Genomic DNA, 25,886 nt, shown 5'->3' on the forward strand with positions numbered 1-25,886 from the left:
CACATAGACCAATGCCTAATTTGAAACTGTCTTCGTCGATATGTATACCTTGCATGTTGATGGTGGTTGAGGTATATTTTCGATTATATAGGTATATTTTCGATTATATAGGGTGTCTTACTGCTAGTAAGACGCCCTAAGGGCGAGAAGCGACCTCGCCCTCACATGGGCGCATGTACGCATCCACCTGGGTGACTGCAGACTGTTGGACGAGCGCTGGCACTTTGGCATGGCATCAACTTTGACCAAAAATATTTACAGACCTGGTTGGTTGTTCAAGTTGGACAAAACGTAGGCAAAATGTTGCCTTATTTTCCCAAATATGTCGTCTGACATCATAGATTTGTCTGACGTCATAGACCACATGAGACTGACACAATATATCCATAAATGGACATTCCTAGATATGGGCTTAATATTGATGACATCAGAGCTCTCCATATATGGACATAAAAGGGACAATGGACATAAAAGGGACAAGGATGTGTATTTATGTTATTTACTACAAGTAAGACACCTCTGGGCGACATGCGACCTCATCCTAAAGGGCGAGGTCACGCCAATTCTTGACCATCTGGCCAGTGATGTATATCGGACCAGTTACCCATATATGGAGACCCCTGGTACCCATATATGGAGATCCATGTACTGTATATGGAGATATGCTGTGAGAGCCCAAACATGCTTACTGAGTTATTCTTTATGTGAAATATGGGCTTAAAGCTATACTGTGTAAGTTGCTCACCTAGAGGTCAGTAGCTCTATAGCAAACCGCGGTCGCGTCCGCGTCTTTCGGCCGTTTTTCGCCGCGGACCGGGCCTCACACCCCCGCGTCTGCCTCCACCTCGCCGAGATCTATCTTTAGAGGGGTCCCTGGTTCCTGTGCGTTCAGGCATTCCGGAGAAACGGACTCCTTCACCCGAGTAAATGCTGTTGTTATGTTGAGGCAAGCTACACGGGCGCCTACAAATATGGCCGCCGTATTGTGATAGCGACCCCACTTCAAGATGCGCTGTGATTGGCCGGCAGTGTATAGCCCTCGCTGTGATTGGCCGGTAGTGTATGATGACGTAATTTTGCCGGGAAATCCCGCCCCTGTCACGGCTAAGTAGAAAACATATAAAGAGAAGGCTTCAGAAGCTGAAAATAACGGAGTGGGTGTTCTAAAACTTTAGCGATTTAACAGTTAGGACAATTTTAAGATTTGTTTTATAAAAAAAGTTACATGGTATAACTTTAATATTGATGGCATGGGCATAAAAGGGATTCTGTTAGTGTGACATCATGATGTCAGAGCGACAAACCCATAGAACCACTGTGTCAGGCGTTATAGACAGAGATACATACGGACAAGCTGTGACCGTTCACAAACTAAACTGCGACCTACGGTCGCAATAAATGTCCGGGCCTGGTGTTGAGTCAATATCTGGGCAAAAAATCACACCCAATGTGAAGTGAGCGGTGGTCATGCTTGCATAACGTCTTCAGACTAGGATTTGAGTCTAAGATGTACAGGCTATGCTACACACACACGTTTTGCTATGGCAAAACGCTGAGGAAAAAGGCTACAGACACACGCACAGCCACTCTATGGAGCGGTTTACCACCGCTCAAAAAGGCATACAGACATACGGGTAGAACGGGTATTGCATAACCGGCTGGGGCATGCATTTTCAGCTTGTGTGGTTCCCGAGTAGGACATTGTCGAACCGATTTAGTCTTGCAAACAATGTGTACAGTATGTGGCTGTATGTCGGGAAGCCTTATGCAACACTTATTTGAGGATGACTTACAGACAGTACAAACAATTAAACATTGTGAATTGCTGCCTTCTTTATCTGTGTCTCGTGAAAGAGCAGCCAATGATTTACAGTACAACAGCTATCAGGATGTCTCCTGGGGGACGTGAGCCTTTGTAGGAGGGCACTTTTGTGCTGGGGGCAGGGGCGTCAATTGGGTATGGCAGGGGTATGCAGCTGCCATACCCTGGGTCCAGGGGGGAAAATAAAAGCAAAAAAATTACTACAAATGCAAAATGTAACATAATGGTCACTTTAACAAGGTATTATAATTATATTCTCCACACTTGTATTCTCCCCAGCTTGACAAAATGGTATATTCCCAGGTTCCGCAGGTCAGCTGCACAGGTGCAATGCATTATTGTTAATTGTGGCACGTTTACTAACATGCTAAGTTTAGCTGCACTTGAAAAACCATTCCAGGCTGCCATATCCAGCCCAAGAAACCTGTGTAAAAAAACTGACAAAAGTCGCGTTTTTTTTTTTTTTTTTCAGACATTGTGAAAATAGCCGATCTACATGCTCACAACGCCTCGCAGCGCGAGGCGTTGTGAGCATGTAGATCTGCTATTTTCACAATAGAACCGTGTTATCCAAAATGTAATGCCTATTTTCCATGAGGACTCCCATCTTTGCCATACCCTAGCTTTTGCTGAACTGACGCCACTGGCTGGGGGGCACGCATGCAAGTGGCTAAATATGTATTTTTAGACACAATAAGCCCATTCCCAAGATGCACCGCAATCTTTCATGGGCAGATGTGACTTATGGGGGCTGGTGTAAATAGTAACAAAGAAATTGCCGGCTTATTGTGTCTAAAAAATACATATTTGTACACTTGTACCCACTGAAATCAAAATACTAAAATCTCTAAAACAATAGAAAGCAGTAAATGAAAACACTCGTCTTTTCTTTCCTCTAATTACAATCTAAAATATGAACCCATGTTGTAAAAAAAAGCCAAGTTGTCCTTTAAGATGATGGAAACATTAGCTGAACCAGTGAATGGAATATGGCAAGAAATAACTACAAGTGAATGCCATTGGAAGCCATAATTGCCTGTCATGATTTAATGATTTAAACAAGTAGCTGTTGATGAACACAGACACAGTTATTACTGTTCAGGTGACATCCAGTCCCATGGTGATACAGTATTAACGTTTGTATTAATCTGTACAGATTCTTCTCTGGTGGCCATGGAGGGTAGTGCGCTTTTCTCTCTGGCACTGGGATCATGATTATAGGGATGAAATACTAAACTCAGCTCTTATACGGACCTGGTTCCCAGGTTCTGCAGATTTTGAGACCCCAGAATCAATAAGCTTTGGGCTAATCGGGACTCTTATTAGCAGGTCCGAGAGTCATTTATTCAAATCATTGGTGGTCCATAATTGTCTAAAAGTTTTCTTTTTTTTCTTTTTTTGTACTTATAACTCGGCCTCAGTGTTGCACAAGAACACAGAAAGTACGTATACACCATATTGTCGTTGTCGGGTGGAAACCTTGAATGTCCAAAACCGTTCATTTTGTATTTATCATTTTTAAAACAATTTAGACGATTGAAAACAGCCGATCTGCTGTTTTCACTACTTTTGTGCGACGGCCTTGTATGATGAATCAGGGCTTTACTTTGCGAAAGTACGTACAAATTTGAAACTTGGAGATACGAGGTTTCCACCCGACAATGACAATATACTTGCATCCAAAAAAGAAAAAAGATCTATCCACCTCGTGCTATATCACGTTGTAGATCTGATTCAGCGCCGCCTACCAATGACATTATCCATGACAATGTAAAGTCAGCAACCTCTCATTTTAGTCTTAAAGTGAAAGTACCCTTATAGTTCCTTCAATGTTTTGCATATTGTGCCAAACAAAATCCCTAATCATAAATGATAAATGGTGCATTTATAATATATCGTCATTGTCGGGTGAAAACCTTGTATGTCCAAAACCGTTTGTTTTGCATTTATCATTTTAAAAATAATTTAAACTAGTGAAAACAGCCGATCTACAAGCACACAACACCTCGCACCGTGAGGCGTTGTGTGCTTGTACACATTTGAAACTTGGAGATACGAGGATTCCACCCGACAATGATGATATGGCACTTTTAAATTGTGCATTTCATCCACCGATTCACACACAGGATCATCATGTGGCCATCCTTGGAAAGGCTGTCTCACAGTGTTATAATGCAATTTTAATGGGTCCTGGCCTGGGTCATGGGTGGGGATGGCCGACTTGGAAGGATTAATGACTGTCGCACAAAGGCCACACGTGTCCTCTTGGCAAGCCAGGAGGGGAGGGTTCGGCCGGCGCTACTCGGATCATTTGATCTCATTCCGAAGCGTGCCCAAACGTGCCCAAAATGGTGGCACACATTCCATCAACACTGGCTCGCCGCGCCCATAGACTGGAACTGACCTTTATGCCTTTCTGCTTTCATACACCTGGCGTCTTCAACGTTTTCAGGCCAAGGACCCCTTAGTTGAGAGAGAGATGAAGCAGGGACCCCCCCACAACCTGTTCATAGATTCCATATAGTTTCATCGTTTGACAGCACAATCATCAGTGTATTTTTGGATTCAGGTCAATTTGTGTTTTCAAATATTTAACCACTTGAGCCGTCATTATCTAATAAACTTGACCTTTCACTGTACTTAGTCTGCTCTTTTCCCCTTCTACACCAAACCTCTTTGCCGAAAATAGCCGATCTACAAGCTCACAACGCCTCGCAGCGCGAGGCGTTGTGAGCTTGTAGATCTGGTATTTCTGGTTAAAGTTCGGACACTAGGGTTCAAGTTGTTAATATAAAAAGGATTGGAAGATTTGGAGGACCCCCTGTAGTAACTCTGAGGACCCCCTGGGGGTCCCGGACCCCTGTTGAAGACCCCTGGTCTACATGAATGGGAAAGGGAGGGTAGAGAGATGGGTGTCGTAACGCTAGCAGAGTTTAAAGGCTTGCATGTCTATTTGTAACGTGATCTAGGAAAGTCAAGTAAATCCTTTCTATGTGCTTTGCGGTGAATTCCAACATTACTGAAACACTTTCTGGGATGAACGCTCTCAGAACGAACAAACAAATGAGACACGCGTGGATTCAGATTCCCTGTTCACCTTCCTCACAGGTATGATCAGTGTCTATTTTTTTCTTTTTTTTTACCTTACACCCAACACTGTGGGTGTGGCTAACTTCAGCTTTGTCACCACCCACCTGACAACCAGGCATACTTAAGGGGAACACACACCGGACGCGGCGCGGAGGCAGCGCGGAAGCGGCGCATCAAAACATACATCCCCATTATGTTCAATGAATTAACCCACACCAGCGGCGTAAGACGCGCGCAGCCGCGGGTCTGCCGCCTCGCCTGCCGCGCCGATACGCCGCTGTTCTATTTTTCCAGCGTTGCCGCGCAGTGAACATGTTCTCCCATGGTTCTCCCCACCGGGGGAAATGGATGTGCTGTGTGGCAGCGCTCCGCATCCAGTTGGGGTTACCGCACGGCACTTCACGTGCGTCGATACCAGTGTGAGCTCCCCTTTAATGAAGGAGTTGGGTGTGGCCACATAAAACATCATTTTAACACTTTCTGTACACTTTTTTGAAAATAATCTTCCTCCTAGTACAATACCTGATCATCACGTTTTAGGGGGGAAAAAATCATAATGGCACCCCATCTTTAAATGCAGTGCAACAGAGAGACAGACCGACAACAAGGGGTCTGTCACAGCCACACATACCCACATGCTGAACCCCCAGGATGCCCCAATATGAAGGTTCATGTGGTGATGATCTCCAGGGTTGCCTGATCTGTTTGTTTCTCCCAGGTTCCTTTTACCTCTAGGCTTCGTGTTGGCTTGCATCTCGCCAACGAGACCTAATATGCCAAGGAGTCCCTTAGTCCCAATGTTTTCAGCCGCTGCTGGGTTGCCGTACGTAGTCCTGCCTCGTGGATGTTCGGTGCGGCAGCAGGGCTCGCTCGCAGTGCCTCTAATATGCTGGCCCAAAGTGCTCTACGATCTTATTAAGCCCACTGACGCGTTCCAGAAACTGGTCAGGGGTCATCGGCGCTCGTTCTAAAGTGAATTTAAGTGAGGGGTTGGTATGTTATGAACAACCTTGCTGTCACAGAGACGCCATGGCCGATGAAGCTCAGAGAGGGGGAAGGAAGGGGCTTTTAGATGGACGGTGATCATCGGCCTGCCTGCCCTCTCTCTCTCTCTCTCTCTCTCTCTCTCCCCTTACTGTAAGTTCCTGGCTCCTTGCCCAGGCCTGCGACACTGAGGAGCTGAAGTGGGCACTTTTAACCTATTTAGAACGGGTACACATTATAGTGTATTATTATTTTATGCTTTAACTATTAAAAATCACACCTGTGTGAACTGAGGGGTGGTCGGTGTGTGTGTGTGTGTGTGTGTGTGTGTGTGTGTGTGTGTGTGTGTGTGTGTGTGTGTGTGTGTGTGTGTGTGTGTGTGTGTGTGTGTGTGTGTGTGTGTGTGTGTGTGTGTGTGTGTGTGTGTGTGTGTGTGTGTGTGTGTGTGTGTGTGTGTGTGTGTGTGTGTGTGTCTCTGGCCTGAACAACAGCGCCCCTCCCTTAACATGTGTGGTCAGAAAAGGTACTGCAGGCTCTGCAGGCTACATACAGACACACACGCACGCACACACACACACGCACGCATACACACACGGCCACGTATAGGAGACGGTGTAACCACCGCTCAAAAATAGCAGATACACAAGCTCACTGCGAGCTTGTAGATCTGCTATTCTTGAAAAATCATGACAATTTGAATTTTGACCCGATTCTATAAGTGTCTTTTGAATCCTTCTAAGGTTTTTTTTTTTTTAAACCGATGTTTCTATGTCAGCAATCTGGCCAGCCATCGTCAAAGAAAGGGTCCTTTTCACTTAACTGGAGCTCAGTTGGTCCGTTCTTGAGAGACTACTATGTCAGTGGTTCTCAAACCTTTTCATATGAAGGACCCCCGTCTCAAAATATTTAGTTCCAGGGACCCCCCAGAAGCAACATTTGAGTTACAAACGTTCGCTTTGAAAATACATATATTCAAAGATTTGCACACATGTTCACGACTTTTTCAAAAATAGCAGATATACAAGCTCGCAGCGCGGCACTATGTCTGCTATTTTTCACTGGTTAAAGCATTCAATAATTCTAGGCCTAAATGGGTTTAAAGCGGCTCCAATGAACACAGGGGCAAGGACAAAACATGTGCATATGTGTGCTTGCGTATGTTTTGTGTGATCATCACGTTACACATTATAGTGTATTATTATTTTATGCTTTAACTATTAAAAATCACACCTGTGTGAACTGAGGGGTGGTCGGTGTGTGTGTGTGTGTGTGTGTGTGTGTGTGTGTGTGTGTGTGTGTGTGTGTGTGTGTGTGTGTGTGTGTGTGTGTGTGTGTGTGTGTGTGTGTGTGTGTGTGTGTGTGTGTCTCTGGCCTGAACAACAGCGCCCCTCCCTTAACATGTGTGGTCAGAAAAGGTACTGCAGGCTCTGCAGGCTACATACAGACACACACGCACGCACACACACACACGCACGCATACACACACGGCCACGTATAGGAGACGGTGTAACCACCGCTCAAAAATAGCAGATACACAAGCTCACTGCGAGCTTGTAGATCTGCTATTCTTGAAAAATCATGACAATTTGAATTTTGACCCGATTCTATAAGTGTCTTTTGAATCCTTCTAAGGTTTTTTTTTTTTTAAACCGATGTTTCTATGTCAGCAATCTGGCCAGCCATCGTCAAAGAAAGGGTCCTTTTCACTTAACTGGAGCTCAGTTGGTCCGTTCTTGAGAGACTACTATGTCAGTGGTTCTCAAACCTTTTCATATGAAGGACCCCCGTCTCAAAATATTTAGTTCCAGGGACCCCCCAGAAGCAACATTTGAGTTACAAACGTTCGCTTTGAAAATACATATATTCAAAGATTTGCACACATGTTCACGACTTTTTCAAAAATAGCAGATATACAAGCTCGCAGCGCGGCACTATGTCTGCTATTTTTCACTGGTTAAAGCATTCAATAATTCTAGGCCTAAATGGGTTTAAAGCGGCTCCAATGAACACAGGGGCAAGGACAAAACATGTGCATATGTGTGCTTGCGTATGTTTTGTGTGACTCGCACGTTGCTTCCCTGCACTTGAACACGCACCTTTCAGGCCGGAGTCCACTTGTGACGTGCTGCTACTTAACATTTGATATTGATAAGCCTTGATGCTTGCAAACACAACGAGCCACTCGCGCTATTCTGCATCCCCCGAATGGACGGCCATTAACCCATTTAGGCCTAGAATTATTGAATGCTTTAACCAGTGAAAAATATACAAGCTCACAGCGCAGCTGCAGAGTGCCGTGCTGCGAGCTTGTAGATCTGCTATTTTTGAAAAAAGTCGTGAAAATGTGTGCAAATCTTTGAACATAGGCCTATGTATTTTTAAAGCGAACGTTTGTAACTCAAATGTTGCTTCTGGGTGGTCCCTGGAACTTAATATTTTGAGATGGGGGTCCGTGGCCAAATAAATATCCTTTTTGGGGGTCCTTCACATGAAAAGGTTTGAGAACCACTGACATAGTAGTCTCTCAAGAACAGACTAAAGCTGGTTGCACACTGCTGCGTTTTTCGTTGCGAAATGCGTTTTTCAGGGCAAGGAGAGAGAGAGAGATAGAGAGAGCAAGGGACCGAGTGGTGCGCGAAACGGGCGGCAGTGTGCAAACGTGACTGACATAACGTGAGTTTGATTTTTTTATTTGCGTGCTCCGAAATTCACTCCGATATTCGGCCCGAAAAACGCAGCAGTGTGCAACCACCTTAACTGAGCTCCAGTTAAGCGAAATGGACCTTTTCTTTGACGATGGCTGGCCAGATTGCTCACATAGAAACATAGGGTTTTTCAAAAAATCTCAGAAGGATTCAAAAGACACTTATAGAATCGGTTCAAGCTCACAGCGCGGCACTCGAGTGCCGTGCTGTGAGCTTGAACCGAGCTTGTATATCTGCTATTTTTCAATAGTTAAAGCATAAAATAATGATACACAATGATGTGTACCCGTTCTAAATGGCTTAAAATATGTGATCAAATCGATAGGGAGGGCTCCCCAGACGGCCCGCCACAGACTACCGATATCTAATGAGCTCTGCGATCCCTTTGCTCTGCCCGCGTAACCCAAATCAATCGCCATGACTACGGACTCCTGGTGGCGTACAGTACCCACTTTGATCCCACGCCTCGGAGAGATGAAAGAAGCGAGAGTTATTCAAACGGCAGCGCCGGTGAGGGACCCGTGTCAGCCCTCTCGAGAGGTGTCTGAGCATCGCTGCCTTTATTGTCGCTGTCATTGTGCGCGCGAACCGGCGGGGAGGCAGACCTGTGGAGCATAACGTGAGCATATGCCAACTACGCTTGTTTGCGGCTGCATTATTCAAGTGCAGTGAATGTAAACAGTGCAGGGGATCTAGGCTGAGTCTTAACCCATTTAGAACGGGTACACATTGTTGTGTATCGTTATTTTTTTTGCTTTAACTATTGAAAAATAGCAGATCTACAAGGTCACAGCGTGGCACCGAGTGCCGCGCTGCGAGCTTGTAGATCTGCTATTTTTGAAAAATCGTGAAAATTCAGATTTTGACCCGATTCTATAAGTGTCTTTTGACTTTCTTCTAAATCTTTTTGAAAAACATACCCATGTTTCTATGTCAGCAATCTGGCCAGCGTCAAAGAAAATGTCCTTTTCACTTAAATGGAGCTCAGTTAGTCTGTTTATGTCAGTGGTTCTCAAACCTTTTCATGTGAAAGACCCCCAAAATGATATTTATTTGGCCATGGACCCCCATCTCAAAATATTTAGTTCCAGGGACCACCCAGAAGCAAAATTTGAGTTACAAACGTTCGCTTTGAAAATACATATATTCAAAGATTTGCACACATTTTCACGACTTTTTCAAAAATAGCAGATCTACAAGCTCGCAGCGCGGCACTCAGTGCCGTGCTGCGAGCTTGTATATCTGCTATTTTTCACTGGTTAAAGCATTCAATAATTCTAGGCCTAAATGGGTTTTAAGGACATACACGTACTGCATGGGTTGTCTGAGGACAGATTCCTCTCCCTCTCTCTCTCTCTATTCCATACCAGAGAAAATGTATAAAGCCTGTTTTTTTCTAGTCGGCATCCAGCAGCTGCTATTAAACCTTTTATCATCCTTTTCACTGCTGTGGAGACTAGACGATATACCACAGTGACTCTTACATACATTTACTGCCTGAAGCGCTTTGCCTGACGCGCACGGAAAAAAACGGACGATTTTTATTTTTTTAAAGAAAACAATGATTCTCTACCTCATGCACACCGGCTCTGAATTTGCCATGCGGCAGGTGGCTGCGGCAGTGCGTTTTTTCCCCGATCGAACCCAGTTTGATTTGTGCGTCTTGTGGCATGCGGTGAAAACTCATTGACTCCTTTTATGACTCCTTTTCGGATCCGCAGTGTGGATTCCGCACAGCCTTACACACCAAATCCAATGCGTTTTATTCATGCAGCAAACAGAGAAAAAAACAACAACAAAAAAACGCTATTGTAAACCGTAATTCTTCTTTACCGCGTGAAAGAAAAGACTTCTTAGACTTCAAGAAGCATTCGTGGTGTAAAAACACTGAAAACCCCCAGCAGAGGCTACTGAATTAATGATATACCAGGCAGTGGATGTGTTAAAGACTCAAGAGATAACAGTGTGGCGTGAGTAAGTGCTAAGCTGCAGTTTGTTAGTGTTGGAGAGGGGTAACATTATTTAACCCAGGCCTGTGTGCATGCGTATCTCTCCCAGGACCCAACAGATAACATTGTGGGGCGATAGGGCTGAGTAAGCATAATAAGCAGCGTTTTGTTAGTGTTACAGAAGGGGGAGTTGTCCTCCTAGGACTGTGGTTTTCACCTTGGAGAGCTGGCCAGGCCCGGGGGGAGAACCAACACACTGCTAATGGTTCTTGACACACAGTACCGGGACTTCTATCTTTCTTTCACTGCCCTCGGGGCTAGGAAAACACACAGGCATGCACGTAAATATACTTAGACGGTAAAAACACACACTACAGTATATAGGCATTAGATACGCACACACAAACACACCCCCAAATACACTACACACACACCTGTGCACACAAATACAGACTCATGAGCAGCTCGTGAGATAAATCACGGGCAACTAGAAGCAGTGCTCCTCTGAGCACAGGTCTCCGCCAGGTCAGGTACTGTAGGTTATTGTGGCCTCCTGGTGGTGCTACAATAGGCCAATGAGAAAAGGGTGCCATGTCTTTTTCGGCCTTTCTCGGCAATCAGACTTTCATGATTTGAGGCATTCTGTTCCAAAAAAACGTGTTTTACAAAAGTCGACCGGCTGGTGGTGCCAGAGATCGGTGAGTGATCGCGATCGGCCGATAATGCCTCTGTCGGCTTTGATCGGTATCGGCTTTGCCGATCTACAAGCTAGATCAGCTATTTTCACAATATTTATCTGTGGGACTGAATGTAGCTCAAAACGCATCGCAGCGCGATGCGTTTTGAGCTTGTAGATCGGCTATTTTTGCTTCTTTTGAATTGGAATCCTGATTTTTTTTTTTTGTTATTTCTTAATTGGAATCATGTCAAACGCATGTAGTTATATACTCATGTTAACTTTATGAACCTAAATGCAAATACATTGGACATATATATATATTCTTTTAATACTACTATACTAGTCATTAAGCTACCAATATAGACTGACGGAATTAAAGCAGGTCATGTTTAGAATTGTAAAAGCTGAAATCAATAATATATCAGTATTCTGGTATTAACCTGCGGGCTGCATTAATTGAAAATGGTATGACCTAGTGGGTATGTTAACACTATGGGTGAAACTGCGCCAGCTGCCGCTGGGCAGAACACTCACAACTCTGGGCATTATCAATTGGCTGGCATAAGACTTGTGAGTGACCAACGCTCCGATGTCATGACGTCGCATCAGCACTCGGTCACCCAACCATTATTTGACAGAACTCCCTTCCTCATTTGGGAGTAAGTAAGTGAGGTGCTTTGCACTGGCATAGGCTGAATTAACATTTAACATTTATCGTAGCATCATGAATAATTATCAAAACGTTCTCTAGAAGCTCCCTTCCTCATTTGGGAGTAAGTAAGCGAGGTGCTTTGCACTGGCATAGGCTGAATTAACATTTAACATTTATCGTAGCATCATGAATAATTATCAAAACGTTCTCTTTTGGACAGCTTCAGGACATCTGGCTGTAGCTTAATACACCTACAGTACAACAGATCCCATAACAATGGCCCATTGATATGCATCCAGCCAGAGGGGTCATTCGTTCCTAGGTTAATTCACGTTGTTGACACTCGGCACAAGTCGTCAGCTTTTGTAAGCCTTGGTGAAAGGTGCGGATGGCGGTTTTTGATTGCTTGATGGCTTCTTTTGCTTTTGTTGGGCTCAAACCCTCAATATTTAGTTAACTGGACTGTTGGCCAAATTGTCAAATATCAGAGGCAGAAATTGTGAAAATAGCCGATCTAGATCTGCTATTTTCACAATAGAACCGCGTCATACAAAATGTAATGCCTCAACTCTTAGTGCTCGTCAGAGAGGGGAGGTCCCCAGTTAAAATATGATTATTTTGGGGGTCGCAGCCTGAAAAGGTTGAGAACCACTGCCTAGGGGTCCCAGACCCCCTGTTGAAGACCCCTCACCTATCGTATTAAACTGTTAACGCTGTGACGCTGGGTGCAGACCATTCTGCAGACTAGCACCGAGGGAGACTTGTGACCCGAGGCAGAGAACCTCTGGTTCTCCCCTGGGTTCTGTGAGGCCTGCTCTGACCTAGAAGAATTTAATAGAGTTGAACCGAGGGCAATTAGCTGGCCAAGATGCACAGTACTGCAAGGGAGAGGAGCAAGCCTCAGACCAGCCTGAGCAGGGGCGTCACAAGGGGGGGGAAAGTGGGACTGAGTTACTACTAGGGCACAAGGGCCCAATTATGTTATACTTTAGCTATTGAAAAATAGCAGATATACAAGCTCACAGCGCGGCACCGAATTCTGTAATTAATCTCTGTATTAACGATTAAACAGGATTTCTTACAAGGCTTCCTCAATTGTATTACGATATATACGATACCTCTGAAAAGGCACATCGTGGAGACATTGTATCGTCTCAACGATAATCATCAACACCCATCATACACCCATCAATTATCATAGCCCACCCCTACTCTATTACCAGCGACGGAGAGCTCTAATACTGTATTATTAATAGCAACAGATGTGACCAAACAAGCCAGATCTGTAGTCGTGCTTGTCGCGGGCCATGCTGGGGCGGGGGCGGGGGCAGGGGGGGGGGGGGCACTGCACTGCACAGCACGCTAGCTCTTAGCACTTCAGTCATTGCCACTAGTCACTCTCGGTTCCCCCCCGCCGCCAACCCCCTGCCCCTTGGGTCAGCGTTCACACATGAGCGGCTGACTGGCGGTGACATTTATGGGATTGCTCAGACGGCACGACCGCGCCTGTCCCCTGGGGGGCTCTCCCCCTGCTCCCCGGAGGTGTCCGACCAAGCCCAAAAGAAACGACTACTGACGACACGTGAGCACTTTAAACCAATATACCGGCTGTTTGAAAATAGCCGATCTACAAGCTCACAGATGTGATTTTAGAATTGTTGGAAAAGGGTGACAAATTTGAAAACATTTGTAGATCTGCTCTTTTCACTAGTTTGGGTCCAGGGCTCTTCTGGGCCTCAAGCTAAAAGGTTTGTGTCTGTGTCCAGCTGAAGCTTGTTGGCACTCGTTAATGTTACATACGTCAAGGCAATTATGTTTCTGCACTCATTTTTGAGTTTGGACAATAATTATCCCTTTGCCTTATATTAGTCCTAAAAAGGACGCCGCATATCAATTAATCGATTAACATTTTAACAACACACACACGGGTTTCTGGCAGGCTGGCACCAAGCGTTTTTTTCTTTTTTTCTTTTTCTTTTTCAGATGTGCCTACACGGACAATTACATATTCATTTGGGGGTCCTTGACATGAAAATGGGTTAGAACCTCTGGTTTAAACAAATTTAGGAAGCAAGCCCAAATAATCAACTGCACTCAAGCAACAAGCCCAAAACGCAGCAGGTCCCTAACTACCAATATTATTTACAAGCGACTGGAGCTAAAACCCATGTTACGCAAATTCTTCTGTGTAGCTACTATGCAGGGTTGGTCTTTTAAAAAATATATAAAAGTATAATGAATGGTTTAATATAGCACTACTCTCTTCCGCACGTTCCTCTTGTGAAATGCATTCTAAATGCAAATACATATATAAAAGGTAGCTGGACATTTCACGTGATATCGAGGACAACAACAAATCCATGTTTTTTGAGAGCTGTGTGTCCGTTGAAACCATAATGTTATTGAAATTCAGTACAGCTGCAATTAATAATAGTCCGCCAGGCATTGAGCATTCATTTGAAAATCCATGGTAGTTCCGGACTGACATAACCTTTTGCTTGGCCCCCTCCTCTAGCCTTCTTTAACATTCACTGAAGAAACCCGGAAGAGACGTGTTAATATGAACTGGAACCGATCGTGCACGCGTGCGTGCGTGCGTGTGTGTGTGTGTGCAGGGGCGTCACTCCAAATTCTGGGCCCTGGGTAGTGGGTACAAGGATTCACTGAGGGCCCCCCATGAATGTTAACTATTGAAAAATAGCACATATACTGTACAAGCTCTGTGAGCTTGTATATCTGCTATTTTTGAAAAATTGTGAAAATGTGTGCAAGAAACCTATGTTTCTACGTCAGTGATGCTCAAACTTTTTCATGTGAAGGACCCCCAAGATGATATGTATTTGGCCACGGACCCCATCTCAAAATATTTCGTTCCAGGGACATATATTAAAAGATTTGCACACATTTTCACGACTTTTCAAAAATAGCAGATCTACAAGCTCGCAGCGCGGCACTCGGTGCCACGCTGTGAGCTTGTATATCTGCTATTTTTCAATAGCTAAAGTTACTGGGGCCCCTCCACCTTGGGCCCTAGTAACTCAGTCCCCCCCCTTGTGACGCCCCTGTGTGTGTGTGTGTGTGTGTGTGTGTGTGTGTGCGCGTCTGTGCGTGCGCGCGGGCCTCTAATAAGTGTCAGTCACTTGGAGAGTACTGAGAAGGGCTTCATTCAGTATTCTGAGGCGGTAGCCCTCTCCACTGTCTCTCCTCTCTGCTGTCTGTCCTCTCTGCTGTCTCTCCTCTCATCACAGGAGCATTGTGTATGGATTTGCTGCCCTCCGTAGCCCCAGGAGGGAGATTTGATTCTCCCCTACACTAGCTAATCTCCTCTCTTCCCTCTTCATCTCTTCATCTCTTCATCTCAGGGACGTGCTGGCCATTGGGAAAAGCGGAACAACTCCCCAACGGCCGGTTCATTCCCGGCCGGTCCAGGCCGGCCATTAGGGGAAAAAAATGAATACAAATAAAATGCCTTCGTTCCATTTTGGGGGCTGGGCGGCCAACCGAGTAAATCGTCACTGTCGGGCAGAAACCTCGTATCTCCAAGTTTCAAATTTGTAAATTTTTTCGAAAAGCAAAGCCCTGCTTCATCATACAAGGCTGTCGCACAAAAGTAGTGAAAACAGCCGATCTACAAGCGCACAACGCCTCGCGGTGCGAGGCGTTGTGTGCTTGTAGAGCGGCTGTTTTCACTAGTTTAAATCATTTTTAAAATGGTTTTGGACATCCAAGGTCTCCACCCGACAATGACGAAATATAACTCATGTAATTGGCCCACTGGCTTGTCACTTGTCATGATCTGAAATGGCAAATCTTTGAGTAGCAGCAGCGCTATAGAGAGATATCTCTCTCTATAGCGCGCAATGAGGGCCTCTCCAACTCTTTTTTTCCCGGGCTGAATCAGGGGCCCAGCATGTCCCTGCTTCATCTCCCCTCTCTCTCTCTCTCTCTCTCTCTCTCTCTCTCTCTCTCTCTCTCTCTCTCTCTCTCTCTCTCTCTCTCTCCTCTGTTCCCATTTGCTAGTCTCTACCTCGTTCTGTCTCCCTCTGACTGTCTGTCACCTCTCTTTTTCAACTCAGAAAACTTTTGACTCGACTCGTCTCTTCCATTGTGCCTGCCCGTCTCCCCCGAAACCCTTTGGTGCGCTGCTTATTCATGCTTGCTCACTTCTTCATCCTTTTCTCTCTCCTTTTTTTTTTTTTTTTTTTTTTGTCCTCCTCCAACCCCGTCTCTCAGACCTTTCCTTCCCTTGTCTTCTAGTTCTCTCTCCCAGTGTTTAATTTCAGGCAGTCTTGGATACGACTGGCTGCATTCAGAGCTGTGTGATTACACAGCCACCCCGGCTGCCTTTTTATAAACAATTGACGTAGATGCATGTAATGGGGATTGCCTAAACTATCGGCCCTCACATATAATGTGTATAACAGCATAATGTGGATCTAAGCAGATCCTTAAAATGACACTTTCTTTTTTTTCTTCTTTTTTTTATGTTGGCATGACTGTACTTTTCAATCATCAGGCATTAGTTGCGTTTAAATGGTAAATGGTAAATGGTGCATTTATATAGCGCTTTTTTATCCAAAGCGCTTTACAGAGATTTCGCATTACATTCACCCATTCACGCACACATTCATACACCGGTGGCGGAGGAAACCATGCAAGGCACCAACCAGCTCACCGGGAGCAATGTGGGGTTCAGAGTCTTGCCCAAGGACCCTTCGACATTAACTCAGGGGGAGCCCGGATTCGAACTGGGAACCCTTCGTGCTCTAATAATGGTTTCTCTACCCCTGATGCCCCAGCATGCGCAATTGCGCATTTGCCTGTTTCCGATCACTGATAAAATGCGATTCTTGGAAGATAGTTCATGAAATAAGCAGTCGGACAGGCGCTATTTTTCCAGTCAAGTGAGAGACATTATTGAACATGCACTCTGACCCAGGGCTATTCAGCCTATAGATTTCATATATAAAATAAGAGAGAGAAGAAGAGAAGACACTCCACCCCACAACCCATTGAGCATTGAGCACGATAACAGCTGATATACAGTACAAACTCATCACAGCTCGTTGCAGATGTGATGTGAGCTTGGAGGTCTGCTGTTCTCGGCCGTTCTGTGCACGCGGCGCCGTCGCGGAACGGAGAATAATAATGACGAATGGTTTTACTTTTTTTTTTCTAAATTCTTATCCCACGATTTTGCAACCCATTTTCACCCAGTGCCAATTGTCTATGTAATCCTGGGCTCTGCTCTCCCTCTGCCGCGCCTGGGGAGACAACGGATTGACCTTATGCTTCCTTCAATGCATGAGGAGTCCAAGTTGTTTCTTTTCACCTGACAGGGGGGATTTCCCCGGGATGGACGTAGCGCGTGGAAGGAACACGTTATTCCAACCAGTTCCTTTCCCCTCCATCAAGCGCCCCGGCTGGCCAGGGGGAGGCATTATTGAGACCAGGATTACTGCATGTTTTTGTGAGGGTATCAACCCTAGGAGACACAGGGAGAACATGCAAACTCCACACAGAAAGGCCCTATCGCCAACCCCACCTAGGGTGTGGGCGCTGATGACGCGCAGGGAGAAACATGCCCCCAGCACCCACAGCGTCCCCCGGCGGGAATCGAACCCAGGACCTTCTAGCTGTGAGGCGAAGCGCTAACCACTGCACCACCGTGCCCCCACCGTGTTGTGTGCTTGTAGATTAGTTGCCTGTTTTCACTAGTTTTTTGCGATAGTCTTGTATGATGAAGCAGGGCTTGCTTTACCAAAAGACATACACATTTGAAACTTGGAGATACAAGGTTTCTTCCCAACAGTGACGATATTTTAGTGATTATGTTGAGGCACTGCCGTCACGGCACCCCAGGGTGCCCCGTCACCCACTTTGAAAACCCCTGATTTACACATTTGTCTTTACACTCTCTATTTCCTTTTTTTTCCCAGCCACTCCCATTCTCCCGGCTCCATGGCGGCGGCGGTGCGAAGCAGCGAATGGTCGTGCGGCCGCTGCACCTTCCTGAACGCCGGGGCGGCGCCACGCTGCTCCATCTGCGAGGCGCCGCGACAGAAGCCCGACCTCAACCAGATCCTGCGCCTCAGCAGCTCCGAGGAGCAGCGCTGGGCGTGCCCACGCTGCACCCTCAACAACCCCCAGGTAGGGATGGAACGATCATATCACGATTATTGTCAAAAGAAATCGCGATTTACGACATTATCACGATAATCAAAATCCATTATCCTTGGGGGTGGAACATTTGCCAAAAAATAGCAGATTACGAGCTCGTAGATCGGCTATTTTTTGGCAAAGACATTTGATAGAGAGTGAAAAAACAACTATCAACTACGTATATTATAAGTACGTTTTAACAATTATAGAGGGTTTAAGTGGTACCGGATATGGAGCTCGGCAAATAAAAGGTGAATTGATCCCAGTGCATGACGGAGGACGATATCACGATACATTAAATCCCCACGATATGATTATAGTGAGTGTTTTTTTATCACGATAAACGATAATGTTGCTTATCGTCCCATCCCTACCCCCAGGTAGGCATGGTAACAAGGAATCTAAAAAATTGGTAATTAATTGCGACTGTCAGGATTATCTTGGAATGCCCATATATGGACATCTGTCAGTCAGTCAGTCACGTCACGTCACACTTTTCCCCTACTCACATCTCCGCCACGGTTGCCCCTATCCATGCCAAACTTTGGCATGGATACACTCCTTGGCTACCAAACCACAACCTCCACCCCTCATTTCTCACATGGCCTTCTTCTAGCGCCACCATGAGGCCGATTCTTGCAAAACACATTTTTGGACACTGCTCCTACAGATTTTGCCCTAAAATCACGCAAAGCGTTACACAGTATGCCTAGAGTCATGTCATCAACATGGATCTATCCCATTTAGCGCCACCATCAGGCCGATTTTTCCGAACTCAATACAGGCCTATTTGTGTACACATGTGACCTGACGGTCGCTTATCTCCGGTTTAGGGAGTCTTACTGGTGTTACAGATATGATTTGTGCGATCGTCAAATGTGAGCTTAGCATAATCACAGTAATCCTTCCATCACATTCAAGGGCTTTTGGAGAGAAATGAAACATTCAGCACTGCAAAGAGCAAGCGTGTCTGTGTCCAGCTGAAGCTCGTTGGCACTCGTTAATGTTACGTACATCAAGGCAATTATGTTTCTGCACTCATTTTTGGTTTTGGACAATAATTTTCCTTTTAGTCCTAAAAGAAAACGCAGCTTATCAATTAATTCAGAGTTTCTCCAAGTGGATTCCCCTGTGGGCTCCTTTAAGGGGGGTCTAAATTGACCCATACAAGTCTGTAACTCTGACAGTGTACAAACGGGTCCATTTGGTTCCATTTGTACACTGTCAGAGTTAAAGGAGCTACAGTCAACTTTTTCTTGAAAAACGGATGCTAAATTAAAAATAATGTTCGGAAATATTTTATAAAAGAAATATGCTTCAAATATGTGTTTCTGTTCAAAAATGTCCACAAAAAGCGTAAAATAATGATAAAATAATCATTTTCGCCATTGTCAGGCTGACACTTTGTTTACATCCTATCAATAAAAGAATAGACTAGGATGTAAACAAAGTGTCAGCCTGACAATTGCCAAAATGATTATTTTATCATTATTTTACGCTTTTTGTGGACAACAGAAACACATACATGAAGCATATTTTTTTATAAAATATTTTCGAAACCTTACTTTTATTTTGGCATCCGTTTTTCAAGAAAAAGTTGACTATAGCTCCTTTAAGGGGAGACCTTGAAATTTGAAAGTTTGCGAAACACTGAATTAATCGATCGATGAGGTTATCGACTTTCAATGGACTGATGGATACTTTGCATCCCTGTGTCCCCCCCAGGGCTCCGGGGCCTGCTCGGTCTGCGGCTTCGGCCCCTCGCTCGCCACCCCCACGCCGCCCACCACCACCATGGCCAACAACAACAACGCCACTGCCAACGGCCTCCTGCTGCCGCCGCCGGCGGCCCTGGCCCCGGACCCCCTCGCGGCCCCCGTCCCCCCCACCACCGTGCTGCTGGAGCCCCGCGGGCAGCATCAAGCGCCGCCTAAGGACGAGCCGCCGCCGCCGCCGCGGAGGTCAGAGAGCAACGGTGAGGTGTGCGTCCTCTCGGAGGTGGTGGGGGGCGGGCACCACTCCGGCTCGGGTGGCTGGGCGTGCCCCCGCTGCACGCTCCACAACACGCCGGTGGCCCTGTCGTGCTCGGCGTGCGGGGGGCCCCGGAAACTGTCGCTGCCCAAGATCCCCCCCGAGGCTCTGGTGGTGCCCGAGGTGCGCACGCCCGTGTCGGGGTTCCCCGTGCACGCGTCGTCGTCGTCGGGGGGCGGCGGAACCACGCCCATCCTCATAGACCTGACCGACGACTCGCCCCCGGCCTCCTCCTCCGCCGCTGCCTCCTGCGAGCCCCAGGAGCCCCCCACCCCGGGCAGCGCCGCCGTCGCCCTGCCCTCGCATCCGCCGCTGTCCTCCTCCGCGGTGCCCTTCACGCCGTTCTCCTCCCTGCAGAACAACCCGGTGCCGCGCAGCCGGAGAGAGGTGCCCCCTCCCGGGCGGCCGCCCAACGCCGCCGCCGCCGCCAGCCCCACATCCCCCTCGCCCGCCGCCACGGCCGTCGTGCCCCCCCAGCAGCAGCAGCCCGTCCCGCAGCTCCGGCCGCCCAAGCCCAAGCACGCCCAGCCCCAGGAGCCCTCCTCCTCCTCCTCCTACCCCGCCAAGCGCCTCAGTGTGTTGGAAGAGGAGGACACCGCCAACCACCACCACCACCTCCACCACCTCCCGCCGCCCCCCCTGCTGCCCACCTGGAAGTGCCCGAGCTGCTCGTCGCCCAACAGCAACCCGGGCGGCGGCGGCGCGGCCAAGTGCGAGAGCTGCCGCTCGTCGTCGCGGGGAGGCACGGACCTCATCGACCTGGTGGGCTGCGAGGCGGTGCGCTTCACGCCGGCGAGCCCCTCCAGCCCGGACTTCAGCACCTGGGCGTGCTCCAAGTGCACGCTGCGCAACCCCACGGGCGCCGCCAAGTGCTCCGCCTGCGGCTCCTCCAAGCTGCACGGCTTCCAGGAGCAGCAGGTGCGTATTAATGACGAGACACTCTGGGTTCCCACAGTCATGAAATTCCTGGAAATATTTTGAAATTAGAAAAATATTTTTTCCAGTACTGGAAACGTTTTGGAATTGAGCAAGGGTCCTGGAAGGTCCTGGAAAAATATCTATGCATTGCCTTTTGTTATTGATTTTGTTAATGCTTCTGAAATGACAAATTAAACATTGGCCAAATTGTCAAATTAGAGGCAGGAATTGTGAAAATAGCAGATCTACATGCTCACAACGCCTCGCAACGCGAGGCGTTGTGAGCATGTAGATCTGCTATTTTCACTGTGTTATACAAAATTCATCTACTCTTAGTGCTTTTATTTGTAAGTGTCAATCGTTTCACGGCAGCCACACCTGCAATTTCCCAGAATTCCATCTTTCTGTTTGTGGGCTCGGTATAGCTTGTACTGCTGTGCTTACTCTCTCTTACTCTCTTGAGGAGGGAGGAGGGATGTGTACATTTTCTACAGTACATAATACAGCCTATTTTGTGCATGTTTTCAGCAAGCCCATGCAGTTTCTACAGGAACTACATTTCTAGTTTCTCTTCATACTCCTGTAACTTAGTAACCTTAACTGCGGTGCTGCCTCTGGGCGACTGATTTTCCCTCTTGGGATTAGGGATGTGACGATATGAAAGTTTCATATCACGATTATTGTTTTACGAAAGAAATTGTGATTTACGATATTATGGCGATAATCAAAATATTTCAAACAGCCATTATCCTGGGGTGGAACATTTGCCAAAAAATAGCAGATCTAACAAGCTCACAACTTGCGACACGTTGTGAGCTTGTTGATCGGCTAGGACGACTTCACGATAAATCAAATCTCCACGATACGATTATCGCGAGTGTTTTTTTATCACGATAAACGATAATATCGCTTATCGTCCCATCCCTACTTGGGTTAATAAAGGTATCTATTTATCTATCTATCTATCTATCTAGGTGGCCCTGCCTCGCTGCTGTCCCCACTGTGGCCTCCCCAACAGCGCCACCTGCTGTTGCACCTCCTCTTCCTCGTCGTCGTCTTCTTCCTCGTCGGGCCACAAAGCACGGAAACAGGCCCGGATCTTCCCCTCCCCCTCCCCCTCCTCCTCCTCCGCCACAAGGTGAGCATAGTTTGGGATTTTCAGGGTTCCCACGGTCATGAAATTCCTGGAAATATTTTGAAATTAGAAAAATATTTTTTCCAGTACTGGAAAAGTTTTGGAATGTATCAAGGGTCCTGGAAGGTCCTGGAAAAAATTGCTATGCATTGTCTTTGGTTATTGATTTTGTTAACTCATTGAGTGCCTATCCCGAATATGTTCGGGATATATTATCGCATACCAGAGTGCCTATCCCGAACATGTTCGGGATATAAAAAAAAAAAAAAAAAAGAAATTTTTGAAAAAAAATTAAAAAATATTTTTTTTTTGGACCCCATCAAATCTAGTGAACATGATTTCAATCGCGATTTTGCATGTTCCACCCCCATACAACCCCATCTAACATACAGGGCAGCCATGTTTGTTTACATAACATGTAAAACATAATGGCGATTATCTCAAGAATGCCTGAACGGATTTCCAATCGGATTTTTTTGTTTGAAAGCTATGAACAAACTGCACAAATCCACTTCAATGCAATCCAGGATTGCATTGGATTTTTTAGAGCTCATTCTTCTCTGTTTTTTTCCCATGCATGAGGTGTGCAAGGTTTAATCATGGCTAAGTTGACGAAAATAAGGCTTCTAAAATGCTTGGTAACCAATAGCTAACTTCAAGCTAACTTCATCCTCTTCCTGTACATGCACAAAGGAAAGTGTTCAGGCAAGTCATGGCTGCAGGGCTTCTGCATATACCAGCATATCTCTATGGGATTTTCTATGGCCACTGGGCGCCCTCTAGTGGTGAACGGGGTGGCACTCAAAGAGTTAATACCTCTGAAATGACAAATTAAACATGGGCCAAATTGTCAAATATATAGAGGCAGAAATTGTGAAAATAGCCGATCTACATGCTCACAACGCCTCGCGTTGCAAGGCGTTGTGAGCATGTAGATCGGCTATTTTCACAATAGAACCGTGATATACAAAATTCCTCAACTCTTAGTGCTCGTCAGGGTGCCGGGGTCCCCAGTTAAAACATGATGAACCACTGGCATACACTACCTGTCTTTGGGCATTGCACATAGGAGTAAGCGACCTGTTATTGAGCTGAATTATTGTTATATAGTCCTGGAAATTGGGTTAAATATTCTGGAAAAGTTTTGGAAATTAATTGGTAAAAATTTGTGGGAACCCTGGATTTCTCATTATACGGTTGAGTTAGTTTTGACTTTTTCTTTTGCTAATTCAGTTAGTTTTAATATGTTTTAGAGCGGGTTTGCTAGTTTTTATTCTTGTTTTTTTTTTTTTTTTTTTATCCTTTGGATTATTTTTAGGTGCAGGATTCAAAAAGTGTAATAAAAGTTACTGAGAAACACTACAAGTCCATATTTTGTCTATATTTTGTCTATATTTCCAATTAGTTTTACTTAGCTTTGTAAACACACAATACAGTTAGTTATCTTTAATCTATCTTATTATACTTTTTATTTAGTTCAATTAACGAAAGTGTTTTTCCAAATGTAGTTTTCGTTCATTTTGTTAGTTTTCGTTAACTATATTAATCCATTTAGACCTAGATTTGAACCACTTTAACCATTATTTGATGCTTTAACTATAAAAGAAATAGCAGATATACAAGCTCACAGCGCGGCACTGAGTGCCACACCATAAATGTCTACTAAATCAGTGGTTCTCAAACTTTTTCATGTCAAGGACCCCCAAAATGAGCCATGTGTTTGGCCGCGGACCCGCATCTCAAAATATGTTGTTCCAGGGACCCCCCCCAGGAGCAAATATTTGAGTTACAAATGTTCGCTTTTAAAAAGACATATTCAAAGATTTGCCAAAAGATTCATGATTTCTCAAAAATAACAGATCTGCAAGCTCGCAGCGCGGAACTCGTTGCCGCGCTGTGAGCTTGTATATCTGCTTAGCATTAAATTATTCTGGGCCTAAATAAGAAGGGAATACTGTAAAAAGTCCTGGAATAAATTCCTTGCCAAAAAAAATCTTCACCAATGTGTTTGTAAAGGTGTCAAGTAACACATCCCACAAAGACTGAAATTCAGTTTCCCTATGAGAATCCTTGATAGCTGATGAAAGTTGGAGTCCCATTAAATTAACTATACAGGATAAAACACACCAAAATAAATATGCTTTAAGTAGCATGTGAGGGGTCAAACCAGGGTTTTTTAATGATTCTGAATCCATTGCAAGCATTTGTTTTGCACAAAAAAAAACATTCCTTGGGGTAGAAACAGCCCCCATACAATTTCAGCCTTTTGGGATGTGTTACTAGACACCTTTACAAACACATTGGTGAAGAGGTTTTTTGGTAAGGAATTTATTCCAGGATATGACACTATTTCTGACAATATTCCCTTCTTATAAAGGGGGTAACAAAAACTATAACTACTATTCGTTAAAGCTATACTGTGTAGGTTGCTAAACTAGTGGTCAGTCGCGGTATTGCTTTTTTCGTCCGTTTTTCACCTGTTTTTCGCCCGGAGTCACCGCGGACCACCGCCGCGGACCACCGGAGCGGCGCCGCAAACCACCGCAACCGATACGAATCCATGGAGTGGTAGAACGTAATTTTCTGAGCAGGATTTGGGGAATAAGAGGTTAAGAATCCTTCACCATCATAAACACTGGTTGCTGAGGTAAGCTACTTCCTGAATAGTCGGTTATTGGCCGGTAGTGTATCATGTGTGTATGATCTGCGATGTGATTGGCCAACGTATACACAACGTATACAGATGATGCAGATTACGTCATTTTGCCGGGAAATCCCGCCCCTGTCACTGCTAAGAAGAAAACATTTAAAGAGAAGGCTTCAGAAGCTGAAAATAACGGAGTGGGTGTTCTAAAACTTTAGCGATTTAACAGTTAGGACAATTTTAAGATTTGTTTTATAAAAAAAGTTACATGGTATAACTTTAACTATAATAACCTCGCTCCTCCGCCCGCCAGCTGCTCCGTGTCGTCGTCGTCTCCCTCCTCCTCGGCGGCGGCGGCGGCGGGCCTCGTCGTCCAGGAGAAGGCGTGCCAGTGGGGCTGCCCGGCGTGCACGCTGCTCAACGACGTCAAGGCCAAGAACTGCGCGGCGTGCCACACGCCGCAGCAGTACCTCACGCTGCGCAAGGTGGCCAAGCCCCTGAAGAGGAGGGAGAGCATGCACGTGGAGGCACGGCGCCGCAACGACGAGGGCGAGGCCAAGGAACTCTGGGAGAACATCGTCACCTTCTGCCGAGAGGTGAGCCTAGCCTGGTTAATAAACCAGACTGCACAACACCACCCCCTGTTGGTAGTGGTGGTGTTGTGTAGTCTGGCCCTTCACATTAAATAAGCTTTTTCCACCAGCCCTCAGAGAGGGCGAGCCAATCAGGGCTGTAGGCTTGGGGCACGTGGTGGGTGGTGGCCTGGTTCAAAACCATTCAGCCAATCAGGCGGGTCTGTGTGTATTCAAACACATTCCCCCCTCCACTCTTATTACAGACATCAAACAGATTGTAGTCTTTGACGCTTTCAGTGACTAACGAGCTATTGACACTTGTATGGCTCAATCAATTACAGCAGCTCACAAGCCCTTTGAAGTTCAGAAGGAGCAATTAAGAGCAAATCAACGTAACATTTTTTTAAACCACCCCCTGCCCGCCCCCCCAGAAGTGGAATGTCTGCCCGAAATCTAAGACTCTCTTCCCAAAACGAAGTGTGTGATAGAGTCTGACGCTTGCAGTCAGGCTAGATTGAGCCTTCATCACAGGGTTCCCAC

At 45.9% G+C, this 25,886-nt stretch overlaps 1 protein-coding gene across 1 annotated transcript in view; it reads left to right on the top strand.

Moving 5' to 3' along the window:
• Positions 1–25,886, top strand: part of capn15 (calpain 15) — a gene marked incomplete at its 5' end in the record, with an annotated part of 105,558 nt that overhangs the window by 16,793 nt on the left and 62,879 nt on the right. The window contains 4 exons of the mRNA XM_080747871.1: positions 17,821–18,031; positions 19,769–20,992; positions 21,967–22,130; positions 25,085–25,367. Of these exons, the coding sequence (XP_080603997.1) occupies positions 17,821–18,031; positions 19,769–20,992; positions 21,967–22,130; positions 25,085–25,367 (1,882 nt within the window). The remainder of the gene's footprint in view (positions 1–17,820; positions 18,032–19,768; positions 20,993–21,966; positions 22,131–25,084; positions 25,368–25,886) is intronic.

Source organism: Nannobrachium achirus (assembly GCF_963921795.1).
Source record: "Nannobrachium achirus genome assembly, chromosome: 18".
In the NCBI taxonomy this organism is placed as follows: domain Eukaryota; kingdom Metazoa; phylum Chordata; class Actinopteri; order Myctophiformes; family Myctophidae; genus Nannobrachium; species Nannobrachium achirus.